This window comes from Brassica napus, unplaced genomic scaffold (genome assembly GCF_020379485.1).
Source record: "Brassica napus cultivar Da-Ae unplaced genomic scaffold, Da-Ae ScsIHWf_1075;HRSCAF=1531, whole genome shotgun sequence".
NCBI lineage: Eukaryota > Viridiplantae > Streptophyta > Magnoliopsida > Brassicales > Brassicaceae > Brassica > Brassica napus.
The window spans coordinates 35838-54984 of record NW_026014501.1 but is presented as its reverse complement, the minus strand read 5'-3'; the positions used below and the strand labels follow the sequence as shown (position 1 = coordinate 54984).

Sequence of the window (19147 nt, the reverse complement as noted above, 5' to 3'; positions counted from 1 at the left end):
AGGAATTCCTTCCTTTAAGTGAGATCAATGTTCTTGAGCTGAACAGAGAAAGCTAGAGACAAGACAACAAAGTTGACTGAATAATTCTTAGATTGAAAGTTGAGGAAAACAAAGCTGCCTCCCCCCATGTTCTTAAAGAAATCGACAAACAGAAACCCTAGAAGTAAACCAGGATGGTTTAATTCTAATTCTAATCCTAATCCAATTGAAATTGGTTTATTTTAAAATCCTAATTGTCTTTGGTTTAAATTAAATGAAAGCCCAATAACCAAAGCCCTTACAAAGTAATTAAATTAAACCAACAGGCTGGTTTATCTTGATCTCCTTGTCTTGATCCAAGACCCACGATTTTGGCTATCTCCTGGAGCCTCTCCTCTTGTGCTCTCAGCCTTGATCTGGTTACTGGTCCACTCCACAAGCTGGCTAGCTCATTTAGTTCTTCTCTGCTCAAGTCTGGTTCTTCTCTGCTCAAGTCTGGTTCTTCTCTTCTCAAGTCTGGCTCTTCTTTTCTCAAGTCTGGTTCTTCTCTTTGTGAGATTTATAGAGTTCTCTTCTCTGGTTGTGTTTGTGTGTGTATAAACTCCAATGGAGAAAGATTAGAGCTTGCTCTAGGTGATTTAGAAAGAGATTGATAAGAGTGTTTATGAGAGAATAAGAGACTTAGAACCAGAGATTAAGAGACTGAAAGATTAAGAGAATAAGTGTTTAGAGATTAGAGTTTCAGATTCAAGAACTAGTTTTCATTTCCATGAAGTGGAGAGGGTAAATCCCCCTTACTCCCTTAACCTTTACAAATCGCCAACCTTAGGCTTATATATGCCTTTACAAGAGCAAATCATAAACCTAAATCTAATGGCTGATAATACTTGAAGTTTAAATGGATGGTGTAGATGAGCTGGTCTTGTTTGTCATGAGGAGAAGGTGATCTGATTGGAAAGAAGAGGCTGGCGCCTCATTGGCTCATTCAAACTAGGCTGGCTCTTGATTGGTTCTTCTTTGGCTCCTTTGTATCAAGCTTGGAATCAGTCTAGGTTCATAGTCAAGGCTGCCTTTACTTTACAGCCAAGGCCAGCCTGTCTTGAACCTTATCCACGTCCAAAGCTCCTCCAAGGGATCTCCACTTGATTCCCTTTTGATGCCATCTGATCAGAACCTTATCCATTCGCCCAACACCTTTTCTTTATGTCCCAAGCTTTGCACAACACCATCAGGAGGTGTACGGACCATTCCATATCCGTACCCTTGCGCCCTAACTTTGCACAAAGCTTAAAACACCCAAATGGTCGAGTCTGCACTTCTAGGGTAGTCCACCGTCCGTACTGATCCGTACATGGCCGTACAGCCTCGCCCTATCTTTGCACACTCGCCCATTTGCTTCTCAACACTCTTCTAAGTCTCTCCTAGACTTTACCCTTGCTTAGAACATCCATCAGATCACTTCTCTACACCTTCAGATACTTCATAACTCTTGATAGGCATTCTCCATAGCTCTTGCCCTATCTTTGTACAAGCCACATCTCAACTCCACACCTTTGCCTTCTCCATTTCTTTTCTTCAAGTTAACACTCCCCCTCAAGCTTGACTTTAGCTGATCCTAAGTCAAGCTTGGAACCTTGAAGAACTTCCTCATTAAAAACCTCACCAAGGAAAACCCTTTGGGACAAAACCTTGATGAGGGAAAAAGAGTAAAGCCTCCAAGGCCTAGGGATTGGCCAGTGAGTCTTTGTGCCTTACCAACAATGTAAGGGACACAAAGACTCTGGATCATGGCCCTCATATGATGCAAGATAGAACCCACTCCTCTTGCTCATCATCAACACTTCTTGTACTCTTCTTCAGATAGATCTTGGTCTCTCCCCCTTTCTCACAACCTTCTTGTTGTGTATCAAGTGCTCGGACTACCAGATCTTCTTTGATAGATACAAGCTGAGTCTTGGCTGCTTCTTCTTCATGAGTCACCACCATGTTACTGAAACCTTCATGACAGGATGCTTCAGACTGTAGTACCAATCACCTCACTCTAGAGGCCGCATTGGTGATTGCTTCTTCATCCTTCATTATGCTTCATAACTGATCTGCTCCTCTTCTTGAATAACCACCAAGTACTCTCAGATCATGTAAGCTTCAACACTCCCCCTCAAGCTTGAGACTCTTACAGGAACAAGCTTGGATGGATAGCTTCATGATCTGTACCATTACTCCATTGCAACACCTTCTGAACTCGCCATCTTCATGGAGTGCTTGTGGAAGCTTCAGCTACCTCTTCAGCCACCTCACTTTAGAAGCCGCACTGATAGAGTCTTCATCTTCTCACAGCCAAGAGTGCTCTGAACACTCTCTTGCCTAGACACGCCACTGCCTAGACCCTGATGGCTCCTTCTTCTTCAGTTGCTTGCAATGGACCTCCTGAACCTTCTTGGTCCGACTGATAGCTCACTAAACTCCCCTCCTCAAGCTTGGATTGAGTATAGGTCCAAGCTTGCAAGTGAGCTTCAGTGAGACTACACACCAGTGGCGCATCACCACTCTTGTATCAACTCTCCATTGCACACACAATGGGCAAACGTCTCCTGCTTTCAACTCGGATGGATGGTGAACAAAGAACACATCTTGTGAACCTGAAACATCACTCAAACTCCAGCAAAGATGAGACACAATAGTATTGGGATCATTCCTTGATTAATCATCAAGTTTGATTCCCAATATCACAAGCAATGCAACAGATTAAACAAGACAGTATCAAGTTCTAATCTTTGCAAGCAAACTCTCTAAGCACAAGCACTTTCTTTTCCAGATTTATGCAAGCTACTTAGGCATTTTTAAGGCTTCTTTACTCAGCAATTTAGACATGAATCTAATGCTTCAATGTAAGACAGCCACAAGACTATATGCAACAACTTTCAATCAGTTTCAATACATGTATGCAAGCAGATTCAATCAATCACAACAAGCATCACTATGAACTGGAGTTAAGCATATTAAACAATCTCAATCACCAAACAAAGCTCTTTAAGCATCCTGGGACAGATTCTAACATTCATTTAGCATCCTTTAAACAATCCTCAGGTTTTCAATCACACCACAACACAACAACCAGATTTTATCACAAGCTCATTATCACTTAAGGTTTAAAGAATCACTTACTACTAAGGAACCAGGTTGGTCCTTGTATCACCCTCGGATTGAAAGCTCATGACTTTGAGGGTATGAGAGTCTGGATCGTTACCCATCTCCTTCTCCTTCAGTTCATGACTTCCTCCTTGTTTCTCATACTCACAAAACCCCTCCTTTCTTCAAGCCCTCTACTCGCCATCTTCTGGATAGCTTTCTCTTCACACCGGATGAGGAACAGCCTTTGGACAAGGCGCCATGGACAAGGTTCGCGAGGCCTCTCCACACACCTTTGCTTCCAACAAGAGTCTTCATCAGGTACAGGTCGGAATGGCTGAGAGATAAGGAGTAACACGCCATGCTTCAGTCTTCTTCTTCTTGAAGTAACCAGAACCGCAAGTACATGTCTTCAAGGCTTTGATTTGAGCTGAGGTGAGAGCAAGTGATTTGCGGAAGCTACAGCTCAGGTTCTGATGAACCTGGCTCTGATACCATGTGAGATTTATAGAGTTCTCTTCTCTGGTTGTGTTTGTGTGTGTATAAACTCCAATGGAGAAAGATTAGAGCTTGCTCTAGGTGATTTAGAAAGAGATTGATAAGAGTGTTTATGAGAGAATAAGAGACTTAGAACCAGAGATTAAGAGACTGAAAGATTAAGAGAATAAGTGTTTAGAGATTAGAGTTTCAGATTCAAGAACTAGTTTTCATTTCCATGAAGTGGCGAGGGGAAATCCCCCTTACTCCCTTAACCTTTACAAATCGCCAACCTTAGGCTTATATATGCCTTTACAAGAGCAAATCATAAACCTAAATCTAATGGCTGATAATACTTGAAGTTTAAATGGATGGTGTAGATGAGCTGGTCTTGTTTGTCATGAGGAGAAGGTGATCTGATTGGAAAGAAGAGGCTGGCGCCTCATTGGCTCATTCAAACTAGGCTGGCTCTTGATTGGTTCTTCTTTGGCTCCTTTGTATCAAGCTTGGAATCAGTCTAGGTTCATAGTCAAGGCTGCCTTTACTTTACAGCCAAGGCCAGCCTGTCTTGAACCTTATCCACGCCCAAAGCTCCTCCAAGGGATCTCCACTTGATTCCCTTTTGATGCCATCTGATCAGAACCTTATCCATTCGCCCAACACCTTTTCTTTATGTCCCAAGCTTTGCACAACACCATCAGGAGGTGTACGGACCATTCCATATCCGTACCCTTGCGCCCTAACTTTGCACAAAGCTTAAAACACCCAAATGGTCGAGTCTGCACTTCTAGGGTAGTCCACCGTCCGTACTGATCCGTACATGGCCGTACAGCCTCGCCCTATCTTTGCACACTCGCCCATTTGCTCCTCAACACTCTTCTAAGTCTCTCCTAGACTTTACCCTTACTTTAGAACATCCATCAGATCACTTCTCTACACCTTCAGATACTTCATAACTCTTGATAGGCATTCTCCATAGCTCTTGCCCTATCTTTGTACAAGCCACATCTCAACTCCACACCTTTGCCTTCTCCATTTATTTTCTTCAAGTTAACACTCTTCTCAAGTCTGGCTCTTCTTTTCTCAAGTCTGGCTCTTCCTCGTCAGACTCACTCAGCTCTCCAATGTCTCTACTCATGGCTACACCATCCCCTCCTCCTTTAAAAGGATTTGACCTCAAATCCAAATCATCTGCAATAAAAGGGTCCAAGTCAGAAACATTGAAAGTAGAACTGATTGTGTATTTCCCTTCAAGATCGATCTGGTAGGCATTGTTGTTGATTCTCTTCAGCACTCTGAATGGTCCATCTTTCCTTGGTAGCAACTTTGATTTCCTCTCAACAGGAAACCTCTCTTTTCTCATGTGAATCCACACAAGATCACCCGGTTCAAGTACTAGCTCCTTGCGCCCCTTGTTCTTCTGCCTCTCATACATCTTGGTTCTCTCCTCAATGTTCTTCCTGACCTGCTCATGCAAAGACAAAACAAACTCGGCCTTTTGCTTGCCATCAAGGTTAGTTTGCTCTTTTAAAGGTAAAGCAAATAAATCAAGAGGAGACAATGGGTTAAAATCATAAACAACTTGAAAAGGTGAGAGTTTAGTAGCTGAATGCACTGCTCTGTTATATGCAAACTCTACATGTGGTAAACAATCCTCCCATGTCCTAATGTTACTCTTAATGATGGCACGCAAAAGAGTAGACAATGTCCTATTGACTGATTCAGTTTGACCATCAGTTTGGGGATGACAAGTAGTTGAAAACAATAGCTTAGTTCCCAACTTTCCCCACAGAGTTTTCCAGAAATAGCTAAGGAACTTAGTATCTCTATCAGAAACTATAGTCCTAGGCATACCATGCAATCTAACAACTTCTCGAAAGAATAGATCAGCTACCAAAGATGCATCATCAGTTTTATGACAAGGTATGAAGTGAGCCATCTTAGAAAATCTATCAACAACCACAAAGATACTATCTCTTCCTTTCCTAGTCCTAGGAAATCCTAAGACAAAGCCCATAGAGATATCAATCCATGGTGCAGTAGGAATAGGGAGAGGTGTATACAAACCTGTTGGTTGGACCTTAGACTTGGCTTGTTTGCACACGACACACCTTGAGCACACACGCTCCACTTCTTTCTTCATACTCGGCCAGTAGAAGTGCTCCTGCAAGGTGGAGAGTGTTTTGGCGACTCCAAAGTGTCCCATCAGCCCTCCTGCGTGAGCTTCCCTAACATACAATTCTCTCAAAGAGCCACTAGGAACACACAGGCGGTTATCATAGAAAAGAAATCCTTTTACTTGGTAGAATTTTCCACTAGCATGTTTCTCAGATTCAGTAAACACATCTTTAAACTCAGGATCATTAGCATAGCAAGATTTGATATGTTCAAAGCCTAAGAGTTTAGTTTCCATTGAAGATAAAAGAGTATACCTTCTGGAGAGTGCATCAGCCACTACATTCTCCTTACCTTTCTTGTAGTGGATGACATAAGGAAAGGTCTCAAAGAACTCCACCCACCTGGCATGTCTCTTGTTCAGCTTCTGTTGCCCTTTGAGATGTTTAAGGGATTCATGATCTGTATGGATCACAAACTCCTTAGGCCACAAGTAATGTTGCCACACTTGTAAAGCTCTCACCAAGGCATACAGCTCCTTGTCATAGGTAGGATAGTTCAAGGTGGCGCCTCCTAGTTTCTCACTGAAGTAAGCTATGGGTTTCTTATCCTGCATCAACACAGCTCCAATTCCAATACCAGATGCATCACATTCAATTTCAAAAGTTTTAGAAAAGTCAGGAAGTGCAAGTAAGGGAGCACTTGTTAACTTCTCTTTTAGCATTTGAAATGCATCTTCTTGGGTTGGTCCCCAAGTGAAACCTACACTCTTTTTGATTACTTCAGTCAGTGGTGCTGCAACTGTACTGAAATCTCTCACAAACCTCTTGTAAAAGCCAGCAAGTCCATGAAAACTTCTGACCTCTCCAATAGATTTAGGAATCCGCCACTCCCTGATAGCCTTCACTTTTTCCTCATCAACCTGTATGCCCTGTGAAGTCACAACAAAACCTAAAAAGACAAGGTTATCTGTGCCAAAAGAACACTTTTTATAGTTAGCATACAGATTTTCTTTTCTAAGCACATCCAGAACTTGTTTCAAGTGGTTAACATGTTCTTTCATAGTCTTGCTGTAAATCAGGATATCATCAAAGTAAACAACTACAAATCGTCCTATCAAAGCTCTCAAGACATGATTCATTAACCTCATGAAAGTACTAGGTGCATTAGTAAGTCCAAAAGGCATCACAAGCCATTCATACAATCCTAGCTTAGTTTTAAAAGCAGTTTTCCACTCATCTCCTTCTTTCATTCTAATATGGTGGTAACCACTCTTTAAATCAATCTTAGAAAAGACACATGAACCATGTAACTCATCTAGCATATCTTCTAAGCGAGGAATAGGGTGTCTGTACTTAACTGTTATGTTGTTGATGGCTCTGCAGTCCACACACATCCTCCAGCTTCCATCTTTTTTGGTACCAAGAGGACAGGTACAGCACAAGGACTCAAACTCTCCCTGATATGTCCCTTATCCATTAGCTCATTGACTTGTTTCTGAAGCTCCTTGGTTTCCACAGGGTTGGTCCTGTATGCTGGACGGTTTGGTAAAGTAGCTCCTGGTACAAAATCAATCTGGTGCTCTATTCCCCTTATAGGCGGCAGACCTATTGGATTGTCCTTTGGGAACACATCTCTATACTCCTGCAAAAGGCACTCAATCTCCTCTGGAATCTCAGGAGCAGGGTTAGTAGTAGAGCTCAACAATTCCTTATAAACCACTAGTATCAAATTTGATTGTTCAATCACAGCAGTTTTGATATCTTTAGCAGTAGCAAAGAGGTTGAGTTTACTTACCTGGCTGGTCTCTTCAAGAAGCAAGGACTTGCTGGCGGCCTTGGACTCTCCTCTCTTCATTTTGAGATGCATCTGATCCTGGTGTACCTCCTGAGGGGTCATTGGCGCCAGGGTAACTTGTTTCTCCTTATGGATAAAAGTGTATCTGTTGGTGAAGCCATCATGTACTGATCTCTTATCATACTGCCATGGACGACCAAGAAGGATGTGGCTAGCTTCAAGGCGTGCTACATCACAAGTGATCTCATCCTGGTACTTTCCCACTGATAGCAAGACCTTCACTTGTTTGGTGATCTTTAATCCACCCTCATCATTGATCCATTGCAAGAGATATGGTTTAGGATGTTTAAACACTTGAAGACCCAACTTCTCCACCAACTCAGCACTTGCTACATTAGTACAGCTGCCTGTGAGATTTGAGAGCTCTGGCTGTGTATGTGTAAGAAAAGCCATTAAAGGAAAAGATAAGGTCTTGAACTAGTTGAATAAGAGGTCTGATGAAACTAGTATGAACTTGAATCAGAAACAAAGAGACTTTGAGAGATTAAGAGATTAGAGACTAAGAAAGGGGTAGATTAAGGGAATCTGATCAAGAACACACTTTTATAATTATGAAGGAGATGGGGAAACCCCCCATACTCTCTTGAGGCTCCAAATCGCCACTTACATGCTTATTTATAAGCTCAATAGGTTTACACAATCTGAAACCTAAATCTAATGGATAATATTAACTTGAAATGAATGGATGGCTAAGATGGAAAGTTGGTCTTGCAATCTGTGTGATCTCTTGTGATTGGATGAGGGCTGATGTTGCTTGATTGGTTGATTTGAATCTGGTCAAAGGGAGGGCTTGCCTCTGATTGGATCATCTTAGGCGCCCATGAATGTAGTCTCCCTTGTGTCCAGATTCATGGTCAATATACAGCCAAGGGACAGCTCACGCCAGCTCACTCCTTGCTGTGCCTTATCCATAACTGGTCCCCAAATACAATCAGATCAGGTCGCCTATCTTTATGATGAACCAGCGCCCTATTTTTGCACGCCTCGCCCAAACATCTCCAACGGTCGAACTTGCCTCGGTTTGGATCGCCCTAAGTTTGCACGGTCCGTCCGTACCATCAGTACCGTCTGAACTTCCGGGACGCCCTATCTTTGCACCATCACCCAATTCTCTCCAAATGATGTCTAAGTCCCTCCTGGACTTAAACCCTATCTTTGGACAGCCCTTAGAACACTTCTGGAGCTCATCAGACACTTCTGAAGCTTGATAGACAATCTCTATAAGACTTGCCCTATCTTTGCACTAGACACCAACTCCTCCATACTTCTCCTTTGTCTCCATTTTGTTTCTTCAAGTTAACACTGCCTCCATCAATGATCAGGCTACAAACCTTTTCTTGAACCAAACATCTGGTGTGGAACAAGTTTTCCCTTTGCTCATCTTCTTTGGCTTTAGGTTGAGCATTGAGAAGTCTCCTGGTGACTAGTAGCTCTCCACGGACAGGGTACTCCACGCCTTCCTCATCTGACTCTTGGTCGGCGTCCTCCTCTTCAGATATCACCTCCCCGTTGGCTAAGATAGTCATCACCTTCTTGTTGGTGCACTCATTAGCATAGTGACCAAAGCCATGACACTTGAAACACTTAATGTTCCTGGTCTTAGTAGATGTGGCTACTCCTTTACCCTTGTCATCTCTCTTGGTCTCTACTGAAGAAGAACCGTCCTTGGACTTATCCCCTGGCTTATCTTCCTTGGAGTAGGCCGGTTTTGAAGCAGGAGTGTATGAAGACCGGGTAGAGCTCTTCCTCTTGTTCTGCTGCTCAATCAAAATAGCCTTATGTAGCAGTTCATCCATGTCCTCATACTCTTGTAGCTCCAACCTATCTTGTATATCTCTGTTAAGACCTCCTTGGAATCTAGCCATAGTAGCTTCTACACCTTCTTCTAAATCAGCTTTTAACATGAGTGTTTCCATCTCCTGGTGATAGTCCTCTACACTCTTAGACCCTTGAGAAAGCCTTCTCAACTTCTGGTGTAGATCTCTTCCATAGTGATTAGGAACAAATCTCTTCTTCATCACAGTTTTCATCTCAAACCAGGAAGCTACTTGAGGCTCTCCATTGCGTCTCCTGGTAGTAGCAATCTGATCCCACCAGCTAATAGCATATCCACAGAATTCAGTAGCTGCTAGTCTCACTTTTCTCTCCTCAGTGAGCTGCTGGCAATTGAAAACCAGTTCAATCTTCTTCTCCCACTCTAAGTAAGCATCAGGATCATTCTTCCCATGGAATGGAGGGATTCTAAGCTTGAGATTGCCTAGGTTATCAGTAGCTGGTCGCCTACGGTTGTAGTTTCTACCATGCTGACTAGCCTGAGATCCATCATCACTTTCATCAGTTGAATCTTCTTGATAATGTTCTCCATAAACCCCACGACCCCCAATCTCAACTCGTGGCCCTCTTATAGGTCCAATGCGTGCTCTCTGAGCTCCAGCAGCAACCGCATCCCTCTCTTGCCCTGCATTAACACCAGGTAAGTTTTCATTAGCTTGTTGTGCAAGGTTGTAAGTATTTTGCATTCTTCTGGTTATCTCAGCCATCATAGCCTCAAATTGAACTTGGTTGAGGTTGATTTGCTGGACAGCCGGTTCTCCTGAACCCTCTGGTTGCTTTCCATCTCGTCTCTCTTCATTCATTGTTCCTGAAATAGTTAGAGAAAACACAAAGCCAAGAACAAAAGTATCTCTCTCTCACTCAAGTTTTCAAATCGCCAAGTCTCAGCTCTTCCCACAAGTTCAGTTGAAAAACAAAGTTCTACACTTAAGATCTAGAACTAAACCCCAATGAATCAGAAAGAAAGTATTAAGAGATTTAGGCACCAGCTGACTTTACCACCCTGAGCTGGATTTCTCTTCAGCTAGCAGGATTACTCTTCAGCTTTTTTTTTTTTTTTTTGATTTGGATCAGAGATCTCTTTTCTTTTTTTTTTTTAGATTTGCAGGGTTGGCTCAGCTGGCTTACAACAGATAGAAAGATAAGAGAAGTGTTTGATGGAATGAATGATCTGAGTAGTCAAAATCGCAAACCCTAACCTTCAAGTGGCTCTGATACCACTTGGTGCAGCCTGGGTATGGCTTCTGCTCCTGGATCACTTGAAGGGGAACGAAATAGGGATGTCCTTGGAGGCTACTAGCACTCTGCTGGACTATGGACGTCTCTCTGAAGCTATGGAATGGCAACAGAGATGGTTTGCTACTCAAAGACACAAGATCACCTTGTATTGTCTAAGATGGGATTCACAGGAATTCCTTCCTTTAAGTGAGATCAATGTTCTTGAGCTGAACAGAGAAAGCTAGAGACAAGACAACAAAGTTGACTGAATAATTCTTAGATTGAAAGTTGAGGAAAACAAAGCTGCCTCCCCCCATGTTCTTAAAGAAATCGACAAACAGAAACCCTAGAAGTAAACCAGGATGGTTTAATTCTAATTCTAATCCTAATCCAATTGAAATTGGTTTATTTTAAAATCCTAATTGTCTTTGGTTTAAATTAAATTAAAGCCCAATAACCAAAGCCCTTACAAAGTAATTAAATTAAACCAACAGGCTGGTTTATCTTGATCTCCTTGTCTTGATCCAAGACCCACGATTTTGGCTATCTCCTGGAGCCTCTCCTCTTGTGCTCTCAGCCTTGATCTGGTTACTGGTCCACTCCACAAGCTGGCTAGCTCATTTAGTTCTTCTCTGCTCAAGTCTGGTTCTTCTCTTCTCAAGTCTGGCTCTTCTTTTCTCAAGTTTGGTTCTTCTCTTCTCAAGTCTGGCTCTTCTTTTCTCAAGTCTGGCTCTTCCTCGTCAGACTCACTCAGCTCCCCAATGTCTCTACTCATGGCTACACCAATAGTCATAGGAGTACTCTGCTCAATCTCTAGATGCTTCAAGATCCCCTTGATCCACACCAACTCGTTTGTCAGCTTCAACATGGCTCTATACTCAGCTTCAGCACTTGAACAGGAGATAACCTTCTGCTTCTTACTCTTCCAAGTTACCAAGTTCCCTCCAATGAATGTACAATACCCAGTAGTTGATCTCCTGTCCACACTATCTCCTGCCCAATCAGCATCACAATAACCAACCACTTCTGTGCTGCCATTGCAGCCCATCCAAACTCCTTGTCCAGCCGTCCCACCTAAATACCTCAGTATCCTATCAACCATCTTCCAATGATGGACCTTTGGCGCCTGCATATGTTGACTCACTTGATTCACAGCGAAGCATATATCTGGCCTAGTAATTGTCAAGTAGATCAGCTTGCCAACCATCTTCCTGTATAGCTTAGGGTCCTAAAACAACTGCTTCTCTTCAACCTCCCCCTCACGCAGAACCTTATATCCCTCCTCGAGGGGTGTCTTAGCTATCTTTCCTCCAAGCACATCAGTCTCCTTCAACATATCCATAGTATACTTCCTTTGAGACATAAACAAACCCTCCTTTGATCTGCATATCTCAATGCCCAGAAAATACTTCATCTCTCCCAAATCCTTGATGTCAAACACAGATTTGAGAAACTCCTTAGTAGCTTGAATCCCTGCCTTATCACTCCCTGTGATAATCAAATCATCCACATACACTAGAATCACAATGATCCCTGAAGGTCCTGTCAAGGTGAAGAGAGTGTGATCTAATTCAGACTTCCTAAAGCCTCTCCCATTGAGTGTTGTACTCAGCTTCCTGTACCAAGCTCTAGGTGATTGTTTCAGCCCATATATTGCCTTCTTCAATCTCAAAACATTCCCTGGCTTTACTAGATGCTCAAGACCAGGAGGAGGAAGCATGTATACCTCATCTTCTAGCTCACCTTGTAAGAAAGCATTCTTCACATCCATCTGCCACAAATCCCACTCCAAGTTTGTTGCAATGGACAACACAATCCGAACTGTATGTAGCTTAGCTACTGGGGCAAAGGTATCAATGTAATCCTCTCCATAGGTCTGTGTAAATCCTCTTGCAACCAATCTGGTCTTCTTCCTATCAATCTGTCCATTTGCTAGATACTTGATTGTGAAGATCCATCTACTAGATACAGCCCTCTTTCCCTTAGGCAGCTCACTCTCATACCATGTATCATTTTTGATCATAGCACCTGCTTCAGCTCCCACTGATTCTTTCCATTCCTTGTCTAACATAGCTTCTTCATAAGTCCTTGGTACATAACTCTCATCTAGACTAATCATAAAGGCATAATGCTCCTCTGGAAACTCAGCAAAGGAACACACGGCTTGAGAAGGATGCTCCACAGCCTGGGCATTGTAGTACACTCTCGTGTTTACCCAGTTGGAAGGATCCCTCTTTATCCTTGTGCTCCTCCTCAAAGCTTGAACCTGATCTTCAGTTTGCACACTAGCCGGCTCCACTTGCTCTTCTTCTGAACTGGCCGGTGTGACTTGTTCTTCTACACTAGACTGAACCTCATCCACTTCTCCACTAGACTGAACCTCATTGTTCTCAACTTCTTGTGATGTATCTTGATCATGAAGATCTGAATCCTCTTGGTTTTGCTCTTGCTCACCAGATTCAGTTCCATTCCCCCTCTCATGATCAAGAGGAGTTGTTCTTCCAGCTCCACCACTCTGATTGGAAGACTCTCTCCTTCCAGTTTCCTGATCCTGGGATAATCCTATCCCAAGCTTCTCTAACAACACTCTCAGTATTGTTGCCTTATCAGATGGAGCTTGAGACCAATCCTTCAGATTTTCCCACTCCTTTTCTTCATAATAACCTTTTGTTTCAACAAACTTCACTTCTCTAGATACCATCACTCTCCTTGCTTCAGGATCATAGCACTTGTACTCCTTCTGAGCGATAGAGTAACCAATGAACATAGCCTTAGTACTCTTTGCCTCCAGCTTGTTTCTCTGCTCTCCTGGAACCATGACATAGCACACACACCCAAAGACACGTAGATGATCAATGACAGGTTTGCTCTTGTTCAACACCTCAAATGGAGACAGATTCTTCAATATCTTGGTTGGAACCCGGTTGATGAGATAGCAAGCAGTCTGCACAGCATCACTCCAAAAACGTTTTGGGACATTTGCATGAAACATCATCGATCTAGCAACCTCCATCAAGTGCCTGTTCTTCCTCTCAGCTACACCATTCTGCTGTGGTGTATAAGGGCAGCTAGTCTGATGGACAATCCCATGCTTGGCTAGATGATTCTTGAAGGCATTGCTGATGTATTCACCTCCATTATCTGATCTCAGTACCTTCACAGTAGCATTGTATTGATTAGATACATATGCTTGGAAATTCATAAATGCTTCTAGCTGTTGAGATGAGAGAATAAAGAGTTGATATATTGAGAGAGGAAGAGATTTGGAGCAGATAGTAACTTTGGAGTTTTACTGTGGTAACTTTAGTTTAACCACAGTAACTACTTGGGGAAGTTATCTGATGGGATGAGAAGGTAAATTAGTGAAGAGAAGAGAGGAATTTCGACCAAAGAGGATAAGGAAGGATAAGGGAGCACTTTGACAGCCTGTATGATGCTGTAAAGGAGAGGATGCTTTTACACTAGTGCAAGCATGTGAGAAAGCACAGCCAAGTGATTCAAAATGAGTTCCAGCCTGTCATTTGACTACACATGCTTATACATTTCGAATTTCCTTGTTGCTCTCTCTATTAATACTTGTAAACCTCATCAGTTATTAATTAATGGAGTTTTGAGTCTCTCTCTCTCTAGAATCTCTCTATTCTCTCTAATCTTTACTCTAATCTTCTCTGATTATTATTAAACACACTCTAAAACACAAAAGTGTTTATGGTATCAGAGCCAGGTTGCTCAAAAGGGGGTGAGTGTGTGATTTATTTTTCGCAAATCTGGGTTCTTTCTTGAGTGTTCTTAGTGTTCTTGGTGTTGTTGAGTGTTCTTGGTGAGTCTGGGTTATGTTCTTCAGTCACTAGGCTCGTTTGGATCTTTCTGATGGAAACAAACAACCTAGTCATGGAGATGAAGCACAGATCTAGTATTCCATTGAAGCTTGAAGAGGAAACTGGTGGAAGTTGGTCAAGATGGGCAAAGGCAGTGTTGAGGAGCTGTGTGTTGTGGAGTAGTCATAAAAAGGGGAAGCCTTTAAGAAGAATGGCTATAGAAGCAGGTCAGGCGTGGAGTCTGAGGTATGTAGATAGAGTTGTTCAAGAAAACCATACAAGATGTGGGATTGAAGCAGCTCATGGGAGTAGATCCGATCTGAAGAAGGTTTGTGGAGTCAAGAGAGCTAACACAGACCTGAGAAGAGGAAAGGAAGAACTCCATCAGCTTGTGGGCAAGCTGAAATACTTGTGGAGAGAGTTGGATTTGTTGAGATCAAGAACATCAGATCCGGAGGTGATTCAAGAAAGGCTGGAGCAAGATGTAGTCTTGAGCCTTCTAGTGAGCTTAAACTCATCATATGGTCAGCTGATTATGCAGGTAGCCAAAGATGATGAGCGAGTAGATGTGGATGGGTTGTGTGAGCTTGTTCAGTCTTCATATAAAGTATATGAGAAGAGCAAGAGACTGATCAGGATCAGAGATGGTACAAGCTGTAAGAAGGGAAGGCTTAGAAAGCTTTCTAGAGTGTGGCTTAAGATGGGAAAGGCTTGGAAGAAGAACGTGGAGTCTGGTTATCTAAGTGATAAGATGAGCTTGAAGATGATCAAGGAGGTGGCTCAACAAGTGGTAAGAGGAGAGTGTTCTTACTCTGCCTATATGAGTAACTCAGTGGAGGATAGTATGGTTATGAAGGAGCAGGAGATCAAAGGAGCAGATGACCCTATCACAAAGAAAGAATGGGATGAGTTTGTCAAGTATGTGTATGCTCTGGCTACGACCCGGAGACAAGGTGCTCCTGCCTTAGCATCCACATCCAAACCCATTATCCTTGATTCTGGAGCAACACATCATATGAGCAGTGATAGAAGTCTGATAAGTGAAGTCAAGGCTGCAACAGGGAGTGTCATGATAGCTAATGGTGCTAGGATCCCAATAGAAGGAGTGGGAAACCTCAAGCTGTTTGAGAAGAACTCACCTGCGTTCTATTTGCCTCAATTCACTTCAAATCTGATATCAGTGAAGAAGGCCACAATTGATCTTGATTGTCAAGTAGTATTCAGGCCAAATGAGGTTGAGTTTCAAGACTTGAAGACTGGGAGAGTTATTGGTAGAGGGGACAGCAGGAATCAGTTGTATCATCTCCAAACAGCTAAGAACTCTAATCCTATTGATTCTATATGCTTGAGTAGTACTGCTGATAGGTGTGACAGTATTACTTGGCATGCTAGATTAGGACATCCTCATGCTCGTGCAATTGAATTGATTAAACCTAATATGTCATTCAATCACTTGGAATGTGAAGCTTGCATCTTAGGGAAGCATTGTAGAACTGTTTTTCCCACATCAGAGACCATATATGCAAATTGTTTTGATCTTGTTCATTCTGATGTGTGGACAGCCCCTTGTATGTCTAGAGAAAACCAGAAGTACTTTGTGACATTCATAGATGAGAAGTCTAAGTATACATGGATCACATTGCTGCCATCTAAGGATAGAGTGTTTGAAGCTTTTGTCAACTTCCAAGGATATGTAACTAACCATTACAACGCTACTGTGAAGGTACTATGGTCTGATAATGGAGGAGAATACACCAGTCATGCCTTCAAGAATCATTTGGCTAAACATGGGATAGTGCATCAGACCAGTTGTCCTTACACACCACAGCAGAATGGGGTAGCTGAGAGGAAGAATAGGCATCTAATGGAGGTGGCTAGATCCATGATGTATCATGCTAGTGTTCCAAAGAGGTTTTGGGGTGATGCTGTTCAGACTGCATGCTATCTTATCAATCGGATTCCAACTAAGGTATTGCAGAATCTGTCTCCGTTTGAAGTGCTGAACAAGAGCAAGCCACACATAGATCATCTGCGTGTCTTTGGATGTCTATGTTATGTCTGGGTTCCAGGAGAACAGAGAAACAAGTTGGAGGCAAAGAGCACTAAAGCAATCCTCATTGGGTACTCAGTAACTCAGAAGGGGTACAAGTGCTATGATCCAGCAACCAGGAGAGTGTTGTTAAGTTCATAGAGACCAAGGGGTATTATGAAGAAAAGAATTGGAAAGACTTGGAAGATCTGTCTCAAGAACCAAGAAACATGGCAGAGAATCTGAGGAACATATTGGAAAGGCTTGGGGTAAACATGTCCCAGGATAAGGTTAGAGAACCTGAAAGAACAACTCCCCTTGATCATGAGGGGGGAAATGAGTCTGAATCAGGAGTGCAAGAGCAGCACCAAGGGGATTCAGGTCATCATGATCAAGTGGTGACACAAGAAGTAGAGAATTTTCCTCAGGTCAGTGTGGATGAGCAAGGAGAGGTTCATGATCAAGAGGAGGTGAGTGAGACAGAAACAGAGGTTCAAGCAGAGGTTCATACTGAGGAACAGGTTCAACCATTGAGGAGGAGCACACAGATAAAGAGGGATGCTTCCAACTGGGTAAACACGAGAGTGTACTACAATGCCCAGGCTGTGGAGCATCCTTCTCAAGCTGTGTGTTCCTTTGCAGAATATCCAGAAGAGCACATGATGTTTATGTGTAACTTGGATGAGAATGAGATACCAAGATCTTATGAAGAAGCTATGAAGCACAAGGTTTGGAGAGATTCAGTAGGAGATGAAAGGGATGCAATGATCAGGAATGACACTTGGTATGAGAGTGAGTTACCTAAAGGGAAGAAGGCAGTTTCAAGCAGATGGATCTTCACCATCAAGTATCTTGCAAATGGGGAGATAGATAGGCGCAAGACCAGGCTGGTTGCAAGAGGATTTACACAGACTTATGGGGAAGATTACATTGACACTTTTGCACCAGTGGTCAAGCTTCACACAATTCGAATTGTGTTATCCATTGCAACAAACTTGAAGTGGGATTTGTGGCAAATGGATGTGAAGAATGCTTTCTTGCAAGGTGAACTTGAAGATGAAGTATACATGCATCCACCTCCTGGTCTTGAGCATCTAGTAAAGCCAGGAAATGTGTTGAGATTGAAGTGTTGAGATGAGGTAATAAAGAGTGAATACATTGATAGAGAAAGAGGATTGAGACATACAGTAACTTTGGAGTTTTACCACAGTAACTTTGTTTTACTGTGGTAACTAAGTAAAAGCTTGGAAACTTACCTTGCTTCACCTTGGAGAGTTAGCCACGACCAAGGAGCTTCTGGATAAGGAAGGGGCAGTCTGGATAAGGTTTCCTCACAGCTAGAGAGGCTGGAGACAGGCTGTAAAGTAGACAGCATCTAGTAAAAGATGCCAAAGGGATCAAGCATGTGAAGACTCCCATTGGCTGCTTTTGGATAGCTCTCTTTGACTACACATGCTCTGAATCTCTACCCTATCAGATACATTTCGAAAATGGATTGTCTCACTCATATAAATATGTTGTAAACCTCATCTTTAATAATTAATGGAGTTTTGAGTATTCTCTCTATTCTCTCTCTACTTATTCTCTTAATCTCTTTAATCTTACACAAAACAATCTGATTGTTCTTAAACACACTCTAATACACAAAAGTGTTTATGGTATCAGAGCCAGGTTACTAAAAGGGTGGAAGTGTGTTATTCATGTTCTTAAAAATCTGGTTTTGTGTTCTTGAGCTGTTCTTGATGTTCTTGAGTGTTCTTGGTGGTTTTGAGCTCTGTTCTTCATTTGCTGGGTTTTATTGAGGACATCTGATGGAGTCAAACGTGAGCAGAGAGATGAAGACAAGATCAAGTTATCAAGTGAAGAAAGGGAGAGAAAATGAGTGGATCTGGTCAGGTTGGGTAGAGACAGCTTTGGAAAGCTGTGGGATTTGGAGTAATCATGTAAAGGAAGAGCCTTTAAAGGTGAGAGCTGCTGAGAAAGATCAGACAGCAAGTTTGAAGGAGATTCAAGTAAAGGTAGAACCTTTAAAGGAGGTAGCTGCTGAAGAAGGTCAGACAGCAAGGTTGGAGGTTCATGAAGCCAAGGGCGTGATCTATAGTCTAGGACAAGGGAAGGACGAGTTGTATCAGCTTGTGGGGAGGCTGAGAGAAGTAGAATCAGAGTTGGGTATGGTGAAAACTCATACAGGAAGGAGGAAGCAAGATGTGATCTTTAGCTTTCTTATGGGAGAGATATGTGAGCTGGTTGAACACATTTGTGATGTGTGGGAGATAAACAAGAAGCCAGGTAGATGGAAGAGAGGTACAAGCTGCAAGAAGGGAAAGTTGAGAAAGCTTTCTAAGATGTGGGTTATGATGAGCAGATTATGGAGGAAGGATATCAAGGAGAGTATGCAAGTAGGAGAGTGTTTCTACTCAGCTTACATGGGAGAATCTGAAGAGAGCAGTGGGGTTATGAGGAAGCTAGAGTCAAAAGGAGCGGATGAACCTGTCACAAAGGATGAATGGGATGAGTTTGTCAAGTATGTGTATGCTTTGGCTACGACCCGAAGACAAGGTGCTCCTGCCAAAGCATCCACATCCAACAAACCCATCATTATTGATTCTGGAGCAAGTCTGTTGACTTGAAGAAAGAAATGGAGCCAATGGAGGAGTTGGGTTGAGTTTGGGTCTTGAGCAAGAATAGGGCA

General features: G+C 42.6%; 1 protein-coding gene across 1 annotated transcript; it reads right to left on the bottom strand.

Moving 5' to 3' along the window:
• Positions 1 to 4510: 4510 nt before the first annotated feature.
• LOC125595466 lies at positions 4511 to 10193 on the bottom strand. Its single transcript, XM_048771251.1, has 7 exons — positions 8889 to 10193; positions 7498 to 7926; positions 7308 to 7410; positions 7123 to 7235; positions 5546 to 6631; positions 4805 to 5050; positions 4511 to 4576 (listed from the first exon to the last, which is right to left on the bottom strand). Exons 1-7 carry the CDS (start codon positions 10191 to 10193, stop codon positions 4511 to 4513), a joined length of 3348 nt encoding a protein of 1115 aa, XP_048627208.1.
• Positions 10194 to 19147: the final 8954 nt, after the last annotated feature.